The 20,092-nt window shown below is 49.2% G+C and overlaps 6 protein-coding genes across 6 annotated transcripts; 4 read left to right on the forward strand and 2 right to left on the reverse strand.

Annotated features, from left to right (window-relative positions):
- Window positions 1-292: 292 nt before the first annotated feature.
- N7520_009947 (putative TMEM1 family protein) lies at window positions 293-4,735 on the forward strand (the record flags this gene model as incomplete). The annotated part of the gene is made up of 4 exons (XM_057143881.1): window positions 293-329; window positions 385-2,912; window positions 2,962-4,041; window positions 4,100-4,735. 4 exons carry the CDS (start codon window positions 293-295, stop codon window positions 4,733-4,735), a joined length of 4,281 nt encoding a protein of 1,426 aa, XP_056993169.1.
- Window positions 4,736-6,138: 1,403 nt separating this feature from the next.
- On the forward strand, window positions 6,139-7,607 carry N7520_009948 (oleate delta-12 desaturase odeA; the record flags this gene model as incomplete). Its single annotated transcript, XM_057143882.1, has 2 exons — window positions 6,139-7,147; window positions 7,201-7,607. The coding sequence occupies 2 exons, from the start codon at window positions 6,139-6,141 to the stop codon at window positions 7,605-7,607; spliced, it is 1,416 nt and encodes a 471-aa protein (XP_056993170.1).
- An 870-nt stretch (window positions 7,608-8,477) lies between these two features.
- On the reverse strand, window positions 8,478-10,179 carry N7520_009949 (putative DNA repair protein (Rad57); the record flags this gene model as incomplete). The annotated part of the gene is made up of 2 exons (XM_057143883.1): window positions 8,478-9,717; window positions 9,773-10,179. 2 exons carry the CDS (start codon window positions 10,177-10,179, stop codon window positions 8,478-8,480), a joined length of 1,647 nt encoding a protein of 548 aa, XP_056993171.1.
- A 3,152-nt stretch (window positions 10,180-13,331) lies between these two features.
- On the forward strand, window positions 13,332-15,031 carry veA (sexual development activator VeA; the record flags this gene model as incomplete). Its single annotated transcript, XM_057143884.1, has 2 exons — window positions 13,332-13,485; window positions 13,536-15,031. 2 exons carry the CDS (start codon window positions 13,332-13,334, stop codon window positions 15,029-15,031), a joined length of 1,650 nt encoding a protein of 549 aa, XP_056993172.1.
- A 1,514-nt stretch (window positions 15,032-16,545) lies between these two features.
- Window positions 16,546-17,925, forward strand: N7520_009951 (fungal specific transcription factor domain-containing protein; the record flags this gene model as incomplete). Its single annotated transcript, XM_057143885.1, has 4 exons — window positions 16,546-16,844; window positions 16,890-17,111; window positions 17,159-17,510; window positions 17,557-17,925. The coding sequence occupies 4 exons, from the start codon at window positions 16,546-16,548 to the stop codon at window positions 17,923-17,925; spliced, it is 1,242 nt and encodes a 413-aa protein (XP_056993173.1).
- A 60-nt stretch (window positions 17,926-17,985) lies between these two features.
- On the reverse strand, window positions 17,986-19,848 carry N7520_009952 (alpha/beta-hydrolase; the record flags this gene model as incomplete). Its single annotated transcript, XM_057143886.1, has 4 exons — window positions 17,986-18,618; window positions 18,665-19,290; window positions 19,341-19,570; window positions 19,628-19,848. 4 exons carry the CDS (start codon window positions 19,846-19,848, stop codon window positions 17,986-17,988), a joined length of 1,710 nt encoding a protein of 569 aa, XP_056993174.1.
- Between the last annotated feature and the right edge of the window lie 244 nt (window positions 19,849-20,092).

The raw sequence follows: 20,092 nt of genomic DNA on the forward strand, positions 1-20,092 counted from the left end.
TATCTAACAAGAGTTGTCAAAGAAGCTAGAGTAGTGGATTCGTTATTTGATAAAGTTCTTCACAGAGGAAGGAATAAGAGGTTGATATCAGACCGAAAATGGCAAGTTATAGACAATGCCAAGCTGCGGCCTGTGCGCCCCATAGCTGGCCTCGGGGAGTTTCCCACCGCAACAACCCCGCGACTTTACAGCCAAACTATCGCCAGATATACCGAGGTTTACAGCAGGCTGTGGTTCTTGATCGGAATGCTCTGAGTGCCATTGGCCGTCTCCCGAATCGCGCCCGGGAATCATGGACCCCTCGCAGGCGGCCTCGAGCAATGTGACCGGTAACGACCCCCAAGTTTGAGTAATTGGAGATGGTGCTAACTACATGATAAACAGTGGAATACACGGATCCATCGGAAATATTTCCCCAGGTTCAATCCATCATCGAATCGAAACTTCCCCTGAAAAACCTCCACTGGAAATCACCAACTCGCCCCGTCCGTTCAATCGAATCGCTCCGCATCGGCTTCGTTTCTGCGCAGACCGAAAGCACAGAACCCAAACCATCCAGTGATGGTGCTGGTACAGTACCACATAGGCGACATCAAATCCCTGGCTTGCGACAAACTCCATACTTGAAGGTCTACCTCCTCCGCTGTGACGACAACGACACATACAAAGCTACAGCGCGCAAAGCACTACGCGAATGGATCAAGGCTCAGGGCGCATCGACCACGTCGCAATCTACTGGCGCTACTGGCAGCAGCCAGGAAAAGCACGATGCCTTCGAGTGGCTCATTTTACATGTTGTTCAGGACGGAGAGGGTGCGGAGAAGGCACCCACTCCTACCTCGAAATGGGGCCGGGGCACAACTAGCATCCTGGAAAAAGTCAAGGCCGATTTCAATGGATCGTCTAAGACTGCTGTAGATCGGGTTGCACAGCTGCGGTTGCCTAAGACAGGGACGACCAAATCCCCTGAATTGGCTGAGCAGCTGGAAGATTTGATTGACAAGATGAAGAATGGGATTCTGGCTTCGTTTGATCTGCGTGTGGCTCAGTATGAAGAGGATATCAAGGAAAAAGATTCTCAGCGCAGTCTTCCGGGGTGGAATTTTTGTACCTTCTTCATACTCAAGGAAGGTCTTGCGCGTGGATTCGAGAATGTTGGTCTCTTTGATGATGCCCTGGTCGGGTATGATGAATTATCTGTCGGTTTAGATGCGGCAATTCGAGATCAGGTCGAAGGAAATGTTGGGCAGCATGGTGGTGAACTCCTGACTTCCAGCAGTATCCTGATAGAAGAAGCCAAAAAGGCACTCGAGGCTGGACCGACCGACGACAGTCAGGAGATTGAAGCTCCCCAGCTCCAAATTCGACCAGAAGATTATCCACTCATTTCCACCAAGCTGCCGTATCGTGAGATGATCCTTGGGAGCAACATCTCCATCTTCAACTTCCGCACGTATCTCTTCTCGCGACAATTGGCTTTGCTTCTACGAGCTGCAAGAGCTCCATCACTCTTTGGAAATGAGACAGCCGCTCGTGATAAAAAGCCGGAAAACCTCATGCTACTCTCTGAGATTTGCGAAAGGTCCACGGATTTCATCAGTCTCGCCGCCCGAACTCTTCGCTATGATCTTGAGGCTGGATTGGAGGATGTGAAAAATGACGCCAAGGCGAATTTCATCGACAATACTGTGTCTTCGTGGGCTTATTCGGCGGCCTTGCAAATTCTCGATCAGACCTTCACTACCAGTCTCACGATTCCTGAATCCTCTCTTCACGCTGCGGCACAGGTGGCAGATTCCTCAAGCTCAGGTGCACCGACCACAGAAAGCCGCGCCGAGGTGCCTCGCCGGATGAGCTCAATAACATCAGGCTCTCGTGGTGGTCGACCAGTGACGCAGGATATGTCCGATGTAAGCTCGCTCAAGCGCAGATCAACTATAGACCATCCAAAGCAAGCCCCCTTCGCGCAAAAGACCGGTTCTGAACAGCTGGCATCTGGGAGGGGAGCCCTGTTTCTGTTTGCCCGCAGATCCCTTGAGGAAATTGCTCGCCGGCGGGGCTGGTCACAGAACTGGACTGACCTTAGCCTCCTCTTTGATGATGGTCATCGTTCTGCAGGCGGTCTATCAGATGTCTCTCTGGATGAAAACGAATCTAATCCACTGGACATGGAGAACATGCAGTCCTCTCTGATTGGCATTGAGTTGCCCGCATTGAAGGCCGCATTGAAATCAAAGGATACATTCTTGTCGTTCTATGAGACCCTCACCGATCGACTTATCTGCCACAACATGGCAGCAAGTCGTGCTAACTCTACTGAAGTCGCACTCGCCGACATTGCCATTTTACGGTTCCGCCAGGGCGACTACGAGACAGCTGCTTCATATTTCCACCAGATGGCACCATTTTACGGCAGTAAACTTTGGACGGTCCTGGAGGGTACCATGCTAGAGCTCTATGCGCGGTGCTTGAAGGAACTCAACCGCCATGAAGACTATGTTCGTATGGTGCTGAAATTACTCTCCAAGTACGCATCATATTCACAGTCACAACTCTCGGACAGACAAAGGGCTTTGTCTACCCCAACTTCAATATTAGGTCAGGAACAGCTGTCTGGCTATGTTTCTGATCTTTTCCAAGGCCTGGGTTGTCTACAGAAGGATGTTACGACATCTTTGGTTGATTTCTTCGCGGACCTACAAATTGATCCGGCGATCCGACTCTATGATGACAAGGATGGATTCCAAATCCAGATGGCCTTGCGCTTTTTACTGGGCCCGCAGATTGAGATCAATTCAATCAAGATCAGGCTGGTTAGCGCCAGCTCGTCGCAAAATTCGGAGCATTGGATAGAAGGATCTACCAATTTTGTGATCAAGTCGACGAAGACGAAGATTCTTATTGATTCGCCGGTAAGTGGGCATTTCAATGACAGATGGATTATGGCTTATTCTACTTTAGACAACTCTTCAAGGCAAATATGTTGTGGACCGCCTGGAGATGAAAGCTGGAAACCTTGTTTTCGCGTTCAACAGCAACCAACATTCATACCTGCCAGTGGGATTCCGGGCGGCAGATAGTGCAGACGGCACCGATCTGCGTCCTTATATATACTGCTACCCTCCACCAGATGGCCTTCAGGCGAAGGTTGTGTCGCCACATCTAATCAATCTCGAGGCCATGCGCACGCTGGAGCTGGAACTCTCTAGCGGGCGTAATGACATCAAGAGTGGCACAATCCGTTTGCGACCGGCGACAGCAGGACTCCGCCTCAGAATTTCGGAGGCAGAAGTTGTGGAGGGAGAGCTAGAAGTCGCGGTGAACAACGACTCTGGAGCAATCGAGTTTACACACCTGCCGACCCGATCATTTGTACGACTACGGATCCCTTACACGGTAGAGGAGGCTTTCGCGACGCTTTCTGCACGGGCAGAGGTCACGTATGAGACAGAAAAGGGCCGATTCGCTTCTTTGACCGTGCATGATGTGGTTGCCACGCTTCCCATATCAGTCAACGTGCAGGACATCTTCAAGGATGAAATGCTTTTCTCGCGTTTCACAGTGAGCCCCGCCATGCTGATCCCTCTCCGAATCACCAATTGCAGCCTGCCAAGCTCAGATGCCTATGATGTGCAATCTAGTATTACGGGCCCCGTCGCTCTTGACGTTTTTCCTAAACAGCCCGCGTCCCTCCTTTACAAGATCCGTCCTTTGGAGGGCACAACCGTCCCTGCCTCGGGCAAGCGCAATCTTCGCCTGCGTGTTGATTTTACGTGTGTGGATGACGAGTGCTTCGATGCGATTGAAAAATTGTTTGTGGCGGCAATTGATTCCAGCCCGTATAGTCAATATGCATCTCTCCTCGCGTCACATCTTGTCGGCAGTTTCCGGGCTCGACTATCTACTTCGGACATGGAAGTGATTGGCCTTGTGAGAGAATTGGATATGCTCCCGTACCGGACTGTGCGATGGGAAAATTTGTTGGACGGGCTCAAGGAGCGCGGCGAGGAAGTACGCCAGTGGTTGATGGAGTGGCACGAGGTAAGTTGATTTGCTATGCATTCCCACCCATTATTGATTTTTGTATTTACCCCCACAGCGCAACTCTATCATCCGTCTCCCGTTGCAATCCACCATCCCCACCCGCTGCATTATCATCCCTGTTGAAATCCCCGAAATTCAAGTGGTCCATACAGCCGAGCTGCAGCTTCAGCTAGGGCTCGATAGGTCTTCTGCCGGATCCTCCCACGCGGCTGTGGGCCAGATGATCCCAGCTGAATTGACCCTCCGCCACACTCGCCGCTGGTGCTCCCCAACCACCCAAGAGTATGCAGATCACCCACTCGAATGCTCCTACGAGATCCATGCCAATCCCGAACTTTGGCTTCTGGGTGGTCGTCGACGCGGTAACTTCTTAGCACGTGATGGTGAATCTACTACCTTCACCATCCTTCTACTCCCCCAAAAGCCTGGTCATCTTCTCCTGCCCAGCCTGGAGATCCGCACATTTGCCCCTTCGCCTCTGCAGATCTCTAAGACGGACTCCACCACAGGAGCTCCCGCGGGACCAACCCAGCGACACCCGATTCCCTGTGAAGTTGATTATCGCAATCACGGGGAGACGGTTCTAGTGCTGCCAGATCTACGCAAGACCACGGTCAGCCTCAGCGCCTCGGGCAGTCCGGGTGGGGCGTCATGGCTGGTGGATTCGGAGAGACGAGCTGAGGTGCACTGATTCTTGAAGTGGCACGTGTATATAGATCTATGAATGAATACGACTTGTACAACCATAGTACGTACTATAACCCATTGTGTAGTATGTAGTGTGGTGTTTGCCGTTTTGCAAAATACCAGTGGGAACACGGTGATTGGTGGAGTGTCCTCAACAAAAACACAGCGGGTCCGCCCACGGCCCAACAAGCCCACAGTCTCCGCCACGGCCGAGTTCTCCCCAATGTCACAATTAAAGTAGTCTAGAATCGGCTGAAAACATCTGAATACGGATACTTTCTTAATGCCATGTTAATTCACACTTTATACAACTTTTTGAAGTCCGGAATACGCAGTACAAATCCTGTTTTACATATCCTTGAGGTATTTAAATTACATCGATACCCTCAACCATCAGCCATCACATGCATGCCAATTGCCACCTGTGTGTAATAGGGGTGCGAGCACGAAAATGACCCGCCGAGGTAGCTGATCAAGGTATGCGCATGTGAATACATAGATTAAATGAACTTTATGAACATATCAGAATATGACATGAAGCTTTAAAGATTCCAAGGTTCCTACCAAAGGGTATCTTATCATATCCAATCCCTTTATCACTATCTCTATCTTTAGTATGCAGCCACTGGTTTGGGAAAAATCCCGTAAGTGTTGAGGACCCAATTAGGTTTAGGATCGATCCGGGTCGCCACTAAGTCCAGCCCTGAAGAACCACTCGGTGGGGCCGAGTATTTTTCAATGTTTAATTGTTGGTCGATCTGTTCAATCAATCACGCTTTAACTGTGAGATCGGCTGAGTTCATGCAGGAAAGTATCGAATCAGAGAATTTAGAGCTGGTCGTGTGGGATGGTATGTAAGTAGTAGTTACTACTACAGTAAGTAAGTACTCCGTACATAAGTAGAAAGTAAGGGGAAAACCTCGACGTTTCCGATGGGGGAAGTGGGTATCGAGTGGTTTTTGCAGATCGAATTTACGTTATTTACAGAAATTACATCTATATTGGTAGAGCTGATAATGTATTTTATCAAATTCGTGACAATACATGTAAATCCCCACGGACCCAAAGACCCCCAGTTTTGGTCCCTTTTTAATTCAATTTTTTCTTCTTGACATTCCTTAACAGACTTGTTCATCTCCCTCTCTCGCTTTTCTCTGGGGTTAGTGTCAAACAATTTTCTTGAACTTCTGTGTAACAAGAAAGTCATCCTTAGGTGAGTTGATGCTGATACGACTGATCCATCTCCAAGGCTGACCTCCTCCATATAGGTTGTGAATTGCGTGGAATTTAGTCCTTCCCCCTTCCCTCAACTTTTTGGTGGGATTCGTTCTCCAGTCTATTGGAAGACGATCATATAATACCGGAGAGACTCTGTACAGATTAGCTGTATAAAAAAATCCTCTCGCCATGTCGTCGACTGCTGTTCCTAAGCGCACTGCGCTTCGTCGCAACCCCACCACCGAATCGTCCCTTGCCAATTCGGTTTCGGCTTCGCCCTTTGACAGCCCTCGTCAGTCTCCCTCATCCACCTCCCTGTCCTCCATGGCCTCGGAGCTGGAGGTGAGCAAGGAGGAGGCGAGCAAGATGCTCGACACCTGGGGTAATGAGTTCAAGATTCCCGACTTCACCATCAAGCAGATTCGTGATGCCATCCCCGCGCACTGCTTCCACCGCTCCGCCATCACCAGTCTGTACTATGTCTTCCGGGACTTTGCCATTCTGGGATCCGTCTTCTACCTCTTCCACAACTATGTCACCCCGGAGACCGTCCCCTTCATGCCCGCTCGTGTGGCTCTGTGGACCCTCTACACTATCGTCCAGGGTCTCGTCGGTACCGGTGTCTGGGTGCTGGCCCACGAGTGTGGTCACCAGGCCTTCTCTCCCTCCAAGGTGCTGAACGACACCGTTGGATGGATCTGTCACTCTCTCCTGCTCGTCCCCTACTTCTCCTGGAAGATCTCCCACGGCAAGCACCACAAGGCCACTGGTAACCTTGCCCGTGACATGGTGTTCGTTCCCAAGACCCGTGAGGACTATGCCACCCGCACTGGCCGCACTCTTGCTGAGCTCGGCGAGCTAATGGAGGAGACCCCCATCTTGACTGCCAGCAACCTGCTCCTCCAGCAGCTGTTCGGCTGGCTCATGTACCTGGCCACCAACGTTACCGGTCACAACAACCACTCCAAGCAGCCCGAGGGCCGCGGTAAGGGTAAGGCCAACGGTTGGTTCGGTGGTGTCAACCACTTCAACCCTTCCAGCCCTCTGTACGAGGCCAAAGATGCCAAGCTGATCGCCCTGAGCGACCTTGGTCTCTTCCTCACCGCTTCCCTCCTGTACACCATCGGTTCCAAGTTCGGCTGGCTCAACCTGCTGGTCTGGTACGGTATTCCATACCTCTGGGTGAACCACTGGCTGGGTAAGTCTTCGACCATTTCCCACTCTTCAAAGCACAGCACTAACAACCCCTAGTCGCCATTACCTTCCTCCAGCACACCGACCCCACCCTCCCCCACTACCAGCCCGAGGTGTGGAACTTCGCCCGCGGAGCTGCTGCCACCATCGACCGTGACTTCGGTTTCGTCGGCCGTCACATCTTCCACGGTATCATCGAGACCCACGTTCTGCACCACTATGTCAGCAACATCCCCTTCTACAACGCCGATGAGGCCAGCGACGCCATCCGGACCGTCATGGGCGACCACTACCGCACCGAGGCCCAGACCGGCTGGACTGGCTTCTTCAAGGCCATGTGGACTAGTGCTCGTGCCTGCCAGTGGGTTGAGCCGACAGAGGGTGCTAAGGGTGAGAGCCAGGGTGTGCTTTTCTTCCGCAACACCAACGGCCTCGGTGTCCGTCCCGCCCAGATGGCCCAGTAGATGGTTCATATGCATTCTCATTTTGGTTGGAAGCGAAAATCTGTCGTTATTGACGTTTGTTATTTTATGTTATTTGGTGTATACTCGTTGGCGTGCATACACAAAACATGTGAGATTTGATCAGAGATGAGATGGGACTGGCGAGGCATAGATGTCAATGGTTGGAGTGCAGACCGAGACTCTCGTTGATTTTCTCTAGATTGTTTTGGTTTGATTTCCTGTTGTCTCTTGAGTTGAGCAGCGGGGGCGATTTGATTTGCTGGAGATGAAGTAATGATCTTGTGAACTTATTCTCGAACCTGTTCCTGTTCCTGCTCCTATTCGTATCTGCTCAATCGTACTTCACCTGTATGCCGATGTCGAGATATTGTACTGATCCCATGTAGCCAGAGGAAAGTTGGATTTCCGTGTTCTCCCAGGCAGTAATGTTTGGTTCAATACTTGAGCGCCTCGAGTCAAGCTCGAAAGACCACTCTGGCTTCCAGTCAAGCTAGTCGCCCGTCAGTGCAGTTGTTGAAGAAATTAGTCACTTCATAAGTTGAAGAAGCTAAGAATGGGGCAGCAAACCCGGTTTATGAAATCCAGAGAATAAGTGGCAACGAGACTAACGTGAAGACAAAACAAGGAACTCGAAGCCGTCGGAAACCGGTTGCGGGGTAAGAAATCCACGGGATTGGATATCAAGTGTATCTCATTGGGTCACACGACTAATTTGACATAATTAATCACGAAACATTATGCTATTATTCCAAGGTTGATCTGCACTGCGATATAGGTAGTGTACTCGTCTTAATGCTAGTTCTGTCTTATATGATATTGTGGTATACACGTCTCTAAATACTCTAAATATTGGGTTATAGATCAATCGAATCACTCTGCCTCGATACTCCGCAGCCCTCCTTTCCATATCTCAAATCTTGTTTCGCTTTTTGGTCTGGGCCATGATCTCAATGATTCTTCTGTGTCAGCTTCGTTATCCCCTAGCTCTCTTGAGCCAGCAGTCCAAGGAGCAAATACAACTTTCATGATTCGCGTTGTGATTTGCTCTGGTTCAGAAATAACTGGAGACGCAGACCTTGACACTCCTTTAAGTTCTGCGTTCTTGGGAGATGGAGGTTGAGCAGGCTCTTCCGGGGACTCTGGTGTCGCATTCCTTGTATGTGTTTGTCGGGCAGTAGCAAATCCAGGCTTTATGTCGAAGACCTTCTCCTGCTCAGAGCGGTCCATCTGCTCCAAGGGCGTGGATAGAGGGTATGTATTATCCGGCATAAAAACCAAACGAGGCTCCTTTTTCAAGGCAATGCGACACGCGATCTGGGTCGACCAGTTGTAACCCAGCGCTGGGGTCTTGAGAGATGATGTACTATACCGGCTATCCCCCCAGCCAGTGAAGAAGCGTTCCTGGGACATAAGAGTCATGAGTGGGTTTCGACTTGAGTTCCCAATCTGATATGAGCCTATCTGATCATCTTCGCCTAGGTTCTGTGGAGCTGGAGATGAAGAAGGGGCATCGTATGGTGACTGCGTTGATGGGCCGAGTAGATCGGATCTGGTTGGAGGTATCGGCGAGACAGCGCCAGATTCCCGACCTGCTGGACTCGGTGCTAGGAGTCCGGACGTTGTGATATCTTCTTCCATGGTTTCAACAGGGTCGAATCGGTCATAGACTTGATTTGCGACGACAATTGCAACTTTCTTTTCCACTGCGAGATTGCGGAGCATCTGGCCTAGGTTGGCGAGCATGGTGGCTCGTGCAGCAAAGGCGTCTGGGGTGTGTTCGGCGTGTTCGGCGCGGTAATTTGATGTGATGGAGTCTATGACGACTAGGCCGACATTGTATCTTGTGATCGCAATGGGGAGCTGGTAATTGAGGATGTGATCTTGGGTCTCCAAGTCCATGGCGTTGATGGAGAGGACATTTTCGAGCGTCGGGACCTGGTCTGCGGGCAGGGTGGAGAGATGTGGATGGGACTCGAGTAACTGGGAGAGGCGGTTGGTGGCTAGGAGATGCTCGGTGGATATGTAGATGGCCCGCTTCTGTACTCCATGGGGCTTGGCCAGCTGAACGGCTAGAAGGAGGCTAAGGAGGAATTGAGTCTTGCCGCTGCCACTGCAGATAGGCTATTGTCAGAACATTGTAATCAGGCGAGTCTTTCACCACGGACCTTTCGCCTGTCACCTCGGTCACGTATCCTGTTGGAATGCCACCTCCCAGGAGAGCATCCATGGTGGGGTCCAGGGTGCTGATCATATCCCATCGCAATGGCTGAAGCTTGTTTGGAGGCCCAGGGCTAACTTCGACATCTGGGCTTGTGTTCGAAGTAGGGTCCTCCTCTTCCGTGGAATCTAGGTTGGTCTCTTGTGTCTTGAAGCCAAGGTCGGCGTGCAGCGCCTCGACCACGCGGACGCAAAGCCGTCGGACGTCTGCGGGGGGAACATGGGCGCGTTTCGCGATCTCAAGGATGTCGAGGGTGATAAGATCAACAGTAGTAATTGTGCAGCGCTCGAGCGAAGGCAAAATATGGGCGTAGGGTTTTATTGCAAAGCCAGGCAAGACTGATAGAAGATCCATAAGAGGCAGAAGCTCGGGAGCAGGAGACGCGGTTATCCATGTCTGTGGGCCCACACGCACCTGGACATGAGCACATCATGTCTAACGGCAACATGATTTTGAATCAATGGAATTATTGTCCAGGTTCTAACCATGGAAAAATATCTCTGCTCCCGAATTCTATTCAATGTTTGCTTATAAAAATCCCATTCTCAACCAATCCGATGGAATTGATTAAGATCGGGGTAGATCATGGTGGATGTTCAGCTATCTAACTTGGTATATATGTTCCCTGGTAAAATGTTATCCACAGTCAACACCTGGCAAGACTCGTCTCTTTCTTCAAACTTGCATATACCTTGCGTTCAGATGTTACTAGTATATAAACATGTAGGTACTGGTAAAAATTAAAAAAGAAAAACCATGTAAAAACATCCTCACTAACAGCTGGGATCAACCCGATCCGGAGGTTATGAAGCCGGGGAATATCAGCATCTCAGCCGTGTATGTACATTAAACATTTACTGAGGTGTAGGGTCCGTTTGAACATTTGGATTTCTCCATTTTCAATATTCAAACCAAACAGTGTTTTATCTATATGGATAACTAGCCTTCCAAGGCTAGCTTCATACTCCAAGTCCAAGTCTGTACCCGTAGTGAAGTCAACCTTGGAAGGGCTCAGTGCAATTTTTCACCCCATGTACGGAAAAGTCCGTGCAGTGATCTCATGCAGTCGATCGCATCAGTCACATACAGATCAGGCGATCATGGTACGGATGCACCGAGTGATTCAGATTCATATGAAGCCCGGGACAACAGAATATAGGTCAGACCGAATAAATTACCAGAAGTAACCCAGAGGTGTCAAAGATTCAGGTAAGATGAACAAAGGTCGCACCGAAATACCCAAAGCGGACATGTTTAGGCACTGATCTTCGAACTAGCATTACTAGTGTCAGGACTAGGTACATAAAGGTCCGGGAGCATGTAACCGATAGAAATTCTTTGTTCACATGTCGGTCTTTGTTTCTGTTTCTCCCTTTACGTGGAGTAGCGGTATGGGAAGTAGTATTGAGTTGATAACCATGGCCTACATCGAGTTAGATTTTCACAGGGGTTGATGTACTCGAGCCGTTGAAATAATTGATATTGGTAGCTGGAGATGTAGGGGGCCGAAAGACTGCTGTAACGTATGGATCGGGATCAGGCTTGCATATTGAACTCCTCACCTGACTCAGTTCCGGGTGGAGCAACTTCTGAGATTGAATGGGGAAATCGGCTACATGCCACGTTTTTCTCTGGAGTACTCCATAGACTTGTGGATTGGCTGTACTCCGTGAGTATGAGTGGTGGATAAGACTGCCGTAGACCCTTATCATTCTGTTAATTTCAAGTCAAGCCGTGCCGACCGTTGATAATTTCATCGGAAGTTTTGAACTGGAAATGGCAAAAAGACGCCGACACTCTTTTTTACGTATATTGAAAGATTTCCTTTGGGCATCCTATTTTCTCTTCTCCGATTAACGATGAAAAGAAATCTACTAGTAAGGTTAACAAAGCACGACCGTTCGTCCAATTTTGACGAAACTGTATTGTATGGAAACATACGGGCCCAATGGGGCGGCTTCGTGCGGTGCGGTCCGTCTCCAAGTGGGGGAAGATCATGGTTTGAGGTCTCAGTCTCATTCTCAGTCTCAGTCTTGGTCTCGGTCTCAGGAGTCTACAGAGATTTCATTAATGATTATCTAGGATCAACCTGGCCAACGCATTATGCAAGACAAAAATCTCCCCGGGCGCTTCTTCAATGCGGCCACGGAGGCAGCTAGGATAGGGTAGCGTGTGCATTTGCATTTGTCCAAAAACCAAGTTGACAGCAAATCATCGGTTAGGTTGCGGAGTCGATGACCCGCGTTGAGGAGAATCGGGGTGAAAAAGGGCAGCGAAATGGATGCCGATCAGAATTCATGGCTTTTCATGATCCACAAATGGAGCCAATTGACAGTGTTAAAGGGCGCCCCTCTTACCAAAATCCGCTTAGTCGGTTCTAGGACCTCCACCAACTAGGATATGATTGGGTGTGTTGCCAAGATGGAATGGGGGGACATGAACATGGACATGGATGATAATCATGGATTAAATCCTGTTAACTACGCGATAAGTCGTGGCTTGTGTTAACCATTTCGTTTACGGGATTTCCATCCAGTTTTGGTAATTTTGATTTCATCCCCGATACCAGATCGGTATTGGGCCTAACCGCGTCAGCAAGCGAATGAAAGAATCGGGAATAGCATATTTAGTTGCCTACCCTTTTGTTTTATTACTTTGTATAATTTAATTGGATCTTTCGTAATCCCGATCCACTTTATATCCTGGTTCATTCTGACTGGTGAAATAAAAAAAAAAGGCCACACCGGTCCGTTGGCCTGGGTTGAGATCCACGAGTATGAATGCCGGGGAACATGGAGGATCCCTGTTTGGTTAGATCGAGTATATTGTGAACCAGGGGATCTACGTCCAGTTCCCAAGGACCAAAGGATAAAAATCGAACCATTTTACTTTGTATGAGAAAAGACGGGGATAATTTGTCGTTTGACACGTACAAACTACTTAGTCAAATACAGAAAAACCGGTATGGATACAGTGGGGGCCTGTATTATACATGCATACCTCCATACAAGGTTGCCGTTCTTCTAACGAGTCCAGAGTTGAGTTGCGTGTCACCAAATCCCCCTCCTTTCACACCATCGCTCTTCCGAAATTATTCTTCTCTTTTCATCCTGTCGAAGTCCCGATTCATCAAATACACTCTCCAGATAAACTGGCTTTTTGGAGGTATTCCACTTCGCATGTTCCATACACTTCCGACCGTCATCGATTGACCGCCTGCGATCGTTTCCCAGGGTCGGAACCCCGATCGACTTGGAACCAAGGATCTTCGATCCTGTTTTCTTCCCAAGTTGCGTTCATCATCGACACTCTTTACTCGATCCGTGGATGGGATTGAATTGGATCTTGTACGTCGCGCGCGAGAACAAGCGAATTGTCGACCTATTGTCGACCCTTACAGACCCCCACAAACTATCTTATTCCTCTTTTTACTGATGCTGCCCCGATAGCATCATCCCTGAAACTTGATTAAACCGAGGAGAAGGGCTTCCACCATGTCCATCCAAATGCCTCTGCCGCCCCCGGGCCACAGCACCAAGTTTCCTAAAGAGTCGGAAGCCTATGCCAAACGGATTACGCGCGATGGCAGAGAACTTTTATACCAATTGGTTGTTATGCAACAGCCGGAACGTGCTAGAGCCTGTGGTGCTGGAGCGAAATGTGGGTGTTCTCGTCGCATAATTCCCTCTCTCCGCTGACCTGTGTTGAAGCCTCTGCCGACCGACGCCCTGTTGACCCGCCTCCTGTCGTGGAATTACGTATCTTCGAATCCGATCCCGGTAGCGAAAACAAGACCGATATAACCTTCGCCTATAACGCCAACTTCTTCCTTTATGCGACGTTGGAAAATGCTCGAAACGTTGCCCACGGAAGGATGGCCGGACCCCCATCGTGCCCGGTATTGACCGGTGTGCCAGTTGCGGGTATTGCATATCTCGATCGTCCATTACAAGCAGGATATTTCATCTTCCCGGATCTGTCAGTGCGACACGAGGGTCGATACCGCTTAAGTTTCCACCTGTACGAAGAGATCAAGGACACGAAGGATACCGACAAGGACTCGGACCTACCACGCCCAAATCAAATCGCCGGTCCAAATACAACAAAGCCAGGCTCCCCGCAAACATTCCTTCACTTCCGCCTCGAGGTTAAATCAAACCCCTTTGTCGTCTACAGTGCGAAGAAGTTCCCGGGTCTGGCTACCAGCACTTCGTTGAGTCGAGTCATTGCCGAGCAGGGATGTCGTGTTCGCATTCGTCGTGATGTTCGCATGAGACGTCGGGGCGACAAGCGCGAGGAAGAATTTGATTACAACGAGGAGAGAAGTGCGGCATACCCTCGGTCCGACCGGTACTCGACACCAGATCACTATGTGGCGCAAACAGTGGAACGTCCTCGATCAAATAGTCACACCAGCACGATAGAATCACCATATGGGTATGGCGCCGAGATTCAACGGCGGTCGTCAGGGCAAGAGTATGGATTTCCACAACCTTACCAAAGACCGATGCCACCCGCCTTGGCTCACACCGCTACACCATCTTATCAATCCCATCTTTCCTTTGGCTCAACACCAACTCATTACCCCGCTGCGGCCCATGCTGCGGCCCATATGCCACCTACTCCCCCACCTCCTGGCGTCTACTCGCCTCATACCGGTTATGCTAATATTCGACACCCATCCAACGCGTCAGAATACGACATGACACCGTCAGTTTATCCCATGGCACCGCAGATCCAGAATGGCTACCCGAAGAGCCAATACCGCGTAGAACCGCCGAAGCCTACACCGTATCTGATTCAAGATCCGGCACAATATCTGCCACCAGCACATATGATACGCCATGACCAGACTCCGACCATGTCTCATGCTGGTATGCCGGTAATGAAGTCGTTAGCCAGTGAATACGCCAATGTCCAGCCGTCTATCGAGAGTGTCCCGCCGAGCCCTGGAGGCTACGACTCATTCACTGGCAAGCACATGCTCTACCACACGGGCCACGTTGGCACCAAGCGCACTCACGAAGACTCCTTTGGTATTGATGAACGTTCCATGCAAAATGGTATGCGGCCAGATACTGAGCCAAACCCGAATGCTTACCGAGATTTCTCGGCTGAGAGTCGTGCAGCCTTGATGGCCGAGCTAGGCGTGGAGATGGCCTACAAACGAGCCAATGGCAGGATGGTCATGAAGGCACCACAATGAAATTTACCCACGGAGATCATTTCTGACCTGAAATTAGATCTATCCATCCTCCCCTCTGTCAAGAACTTGCTCTGACTTTTACGCACCTGGAGTTTGGGCATTCTTCCGCGCCTGGCACATTGCATTTTTGTACATGTTTTCCAACCCTTTTTCACTGCCTCGAGTTTAGACATCGATGCATAGTGTTCGCATCCGTTTCTCACGTCTGTTTTTAAGGAAGCTTCCTATCTCCTTTTCCCGTTCATGTATTACCCTGGGCACGCGTCGGTTTGTTTGGCTTCTATATCCCGATTTTGATGATCCTTATGTTCATTCGTTACTTTGCATTTTTTCTTACACTCCCTTGGGTGAGACCCGCCGGTTCCCTGAGCTGTTCCCTGAGCTACACTCGACATCTATATTTCTGCGTTTAGGCAATTACGGACGGAAAAAAGGACAAAGTTGGGCTGTCTTTCTCATTCATCAGCGTTTGTTCTTGCAAATCTGCAGCTCCTTATGGGTAAAGAGGACTGGTACATTATACTGTACATTGGAGACTCCATTCCACGAGAACTTGCTTAATATCTGGCGTTTTGGCGTGTCTTTGATACCTATCGGTTGATTCCAATACAATCTCATTTGGCTACTTGAAATGCTGCAGATGTTAATGCATAGCAGTTGCATGAATTTTCCTCCTGGCTGATAAGATTGATGCCAGCCATCTCTTGGCAAATGCTGCTGGGTAGTGAATGCAAGCCTCAGTATTTCACCATTAACTCAATAGATTGTAAAATATTTGATATAATCCTGATGGTCCCAGCTCGGTGAAGGCGGTGTCTTGGCCGTTCCACAAGCTCCCCCTTCCAACCTCCTACCAAGTAATGCAATGCATATAACATGGACAAGAGGACCGAATCTGCATGTGACCAATGCCATGGTCATAAACTGAAATGTTCTCCACAACCTCAGGGGTGTGCGCGCTGCAAGCGTATGTCCCCGCTTTTCCTGTGTTGATGGAGATTAACCGTTCATAGGATTGCGAATTAGATGCACCTCTGATCGACCGATAAAAAAACGGGGAAGGAAAACCACCAGAAAGAATATTATACCTTTATCTGTCGTTTCGGTAATTGTGCTTAGTTGCTCTGCGCTTGGCTTATAGTGCCAATGCTAATGGTTTCAGGATGGACTTGATTATCCGGTGTTGGACTCTCTTCATGATCTTTCTATCTTGAAACCGGACGAGGAACATGCACGGTAAATACAGTATATGTGGAACATCTTGAGATTTTCTAATGATGATTCTCGCCAGCAATTCTACTATCCATCTGACACGCTACGGGGCATGTCGACTTCTAGAACACTTTTTTACCTCGCCCAATCAGGAGTTTCAATCTCTACTAATTCGAAGAGAACGATTACTCAATCAGCGTGCACCAAGGCCAACTGAGCCAACTCTACTCCTTTCAATATTGTGTGAGTTTTCTTCCAATGACTTATGGCTGTCGCTTACGAATGTAGGCGTTGCCTGCTTCATGCCGTCTGATGAATCATCTGCGCTCCCTGAGTCGACCTCGAAAGAACGCGCTGCTCTGGGCCGGTATCTTTTCGAAAAATTGATTCATTATTTTCACCCGAGAACCTTGCCTAGTGCGAATCATGTCTTTGACGATGCGCTGACGGCGTTCATGATGTCGAGTATTTCGCCTAGTGAGCAGTCGGTAGAGTCCAGTCTGCATTACTGGCTTATGTTCCTTGGGTTCATCGTGCAGGAATTGCAGTTGTATAAGGATTCGCCGATTCTCAGCGAAGATGACAGAGAAGAAAGGAGGAGGTAGCGTATTTTGATCTGTTGGTTTGCTCTTGCTAATTCGTTCAGGTTATGGTGGGCGTCTTATATTATTGATAGACATGCGGCACTATCATTCAATGAACGACCGCGTATCTCAGATCAGGAATGCCGACTTCTTCCTCCAGTCCCTGATGCAGTCTGGATCCTACCAGGTCCATTGCTGAGGAATCCGGAGAGTTTTCAAGGAACAATGCTCGAGCACCGAGTCAGTAATCTCGATATGCTTGGCATTTACCTACCATTATCCAAGTAATTACGCTTATTCGAAATCTGCTTCACAAAGCTGACCTGAACAGAATCCTGGGAGAGATTCTCGAACATCGCTTCCTGTGCGAACATCCAACCTTCAACACGAACGAGAAATTCCTCACCGTAATAAAGACAAACATCCTCCACAACCTGGAACATTGGTTCGACTCTTTTACCGCACTCGTCGGTACAGAATTTTCCACAATCGCAAACCCAGAATGCACCTTATCCCCTCTACCCGCCATCCCGAAGGTAGCATACTACGGCCTCCACATGTACCACTGCATGTTTGTCCTCCTCCACGGCCCAATGGACATAGTCCGAATGTACAAAGACCATGTCTGGCAAGCATCTTCCGATTTCATCACTGCGGGTGAACACGCAGTGGCCTGCGCAAACGTAAGTCCGGCATCCCAAGTCCACAACCGTTATTAACCGGAACCAGGTCGCACGCTATATCCTACAAGTCGACCCACGACTCTGTCTAATGTACCGATTCTTCGGAACATATTTTCTGCAATCATCATTTATATTCCTCATCCTCGCTAGGAAACTGGGTCGTCAGTCGGATGAGTTGATCATGCGCAACTGTGCGATTAATCTGGAAGTTCTGGATAAGTTTGTTGCGACGACAAATATGGATTATCAGCATACTTTTGCGAAATTCATCCGGAGGTCTCTGTCCTATAATTTGGGACAGGAAAGTTCTCTGGAGGAGCTTGATAATTCTATGTCTGAATTGGATCCGGAAAGTCTTCCCTATCGCTGGATACCGGGTTATAGGGGGTTACAGGTTGGGCCGAGTACGGAATGAAAAGAAATAGTATATAGAATTCTATACAAGGTTCTATGTATCTGTGCAAGCTAAGCTATGCTAGAAAGAATGCCCAAATCCACTCAATGCCTTCAACGCCTGCTGGGCAGCAATCGGATACTCAGTCAGAACTTTGAATCTCTCTTTCCTCGCCACCCACTCTGGATCAACTGCCATATCTACCGTGGAGGTCGTCCTATCCGCATTGTAGATTGTCGCCAGACCATCCTGGGAGCTGGTGACCGGGTCCGCGATAAACCGGATCCAATCCGCTTGCATACGCTCTACCAGAGCTTCGTTCTTGAAAGCATCTACCGGGAGTGCTTCATCTACTGCGCGAAGTGCCTCCGCGAAGGCGTCGTAGATATAGATCAAGTCGACGCAGTGCTGTGCTTTTTGATAATTCGGTCCTGGGAAAGGATTTCCGAAGTTCGCACGGTATGATTGGACAACCGTAGGGCGTGCGGTAGATTTGATCAATTCGTCGCGAGCAAGTTGGACAGGGTATCCAAATTGGAGATCGGATAGGAAGTGTAAGATCTGTTCGTGGAGGGAGGGTAGAGGGGTATCGGGTTGTAAGTTGTATAGTCGATAGAACTTATCCAAGAATTCCCGAGATTTGACTTGATCCAGTATTTCTTGGAGTTGAGTGAAGCTGTTGATCTTGGATACTGAATCGGCGTGTACAGTGCCCTAACTCACATCAGTCTATGTCGGTAGCATGCAATTGTTGACTCACCTCGAGGTCCGTATCTCCAATGAGAACGGCAATCGGTGCTGAATCTACTGATTGAGCGTAATTGGGGTTTTCGGTTCCATCCAGGTGTATCCTCCACCGTTCATCCTTTTCGGAGATCGTAAAGCCATCCACCACAAGAGGACTAACCATCCACCCTAGGTCATGACACGCTTTTATAATCTTGTCCGTTGGCACATTCATCATGTATTCTAGACGAGAAGAATCCGGTGCATTCAGCTGCGCACATAACGCATTCCATCGCTCATTAGCCACATGCATAGAAATCGGCCCCAGAACACCAACAGCTCCAGACTGGATAATCCCACGCTGAACAAGCGGTTTCTGATCCCCGAAAACCGCTTCAAGAATATGCGCATGCGAAGAGCTCCCGCCAGCAGATTGTCCACCCACAGTAACTTGATCCACGTTACCGCCAAAGGCATCTATATTCTGATGTACCCACCGAATAGCGGTCCGTTGATCCGTCAGACCAAAGTTACATCCCCGTGAACGAGCAATAATTTCCGAAGCCGCGCCGAAACCGAACATATGGAGTCGGTAGTTGATTGTCGCGACTATTATTGGAGTTCCCAACTCGATGGATTTCTTGACCAGCCGGGCAGGATCTAGGTTTGTTAGTTCAATGTTCTGTATTGAAGATGGATTGTTTACTCACTCCACATAGGATCCGTTCCTGCGCCGAAACTGTATGCTCCGCCGTGGATGTAGACATAAACGGGGAGCTTTGCCGTAGTAGAGATTCCCGCTGCAGTTAGGGCGGATGCACTTGGTCTAGTGATGAACAGGTTCAGACAGTCGAACTCGGACTCCGTAACGTCGGGGAAGTCGAGGTGCGATTGGTAGAAATCACTGTTGTTCGGCTCCTGGGGTTGAGGGCAGCGAGGACTGGATTCTTATGTTAGTCGATTCGATTCAAGCTCGTGTTATTGGGAGGTAATTTACCCATTCTTCGTGGCGTGGAAGATATCTTCGGGTAACTTGTCTCGAAGTACCGCATGCTGCCATCTTGCGGGAACGATCCCATAGGGAATTCCACGAAACTCTTCAATTCCTTCGATCTCAGCTAATTCCCCGATCACGCGCTGCTCGTAAGAGGGAATGGTCTTGGTGGGAAGTACCACAGACACTTCCACCCGACTGATATCAGACTGTCTCGAGGCCATTTTGATGACTAGCAAGGCCAATAAAGGAGAATGAAAAACTCTGGATATTTCTACGGCGATTCGTATTTTCGAATCCAAGTTTTAACGCGGCAATTATGACGCGGCAATTATGTACGGGATAAGAAGGAGATCTCGATTCTTGTAATTTCTCAGCCATAATACGTGAATAGACAACAAGCCGGTAGACTGACCAATCAGAGCCCGAGAATCCAAACTCTAATCGGCGAATTTAATGATATGCATT

Source organism: Penicillium odoratum (assembly GCF_028828045.1).
Source record: "Penicillium odoratum strain IBT 22623 chromosome Unknown utg000006l_segment0_segment0, whole genome shotgun sequence".
Lineage (NCBI taxonomy): Eukaryota > Fungi > Ascomycota > Eurotiomycetes > Eurotiales > Aspergillaceae > Penicillium > Penicillium odoratum.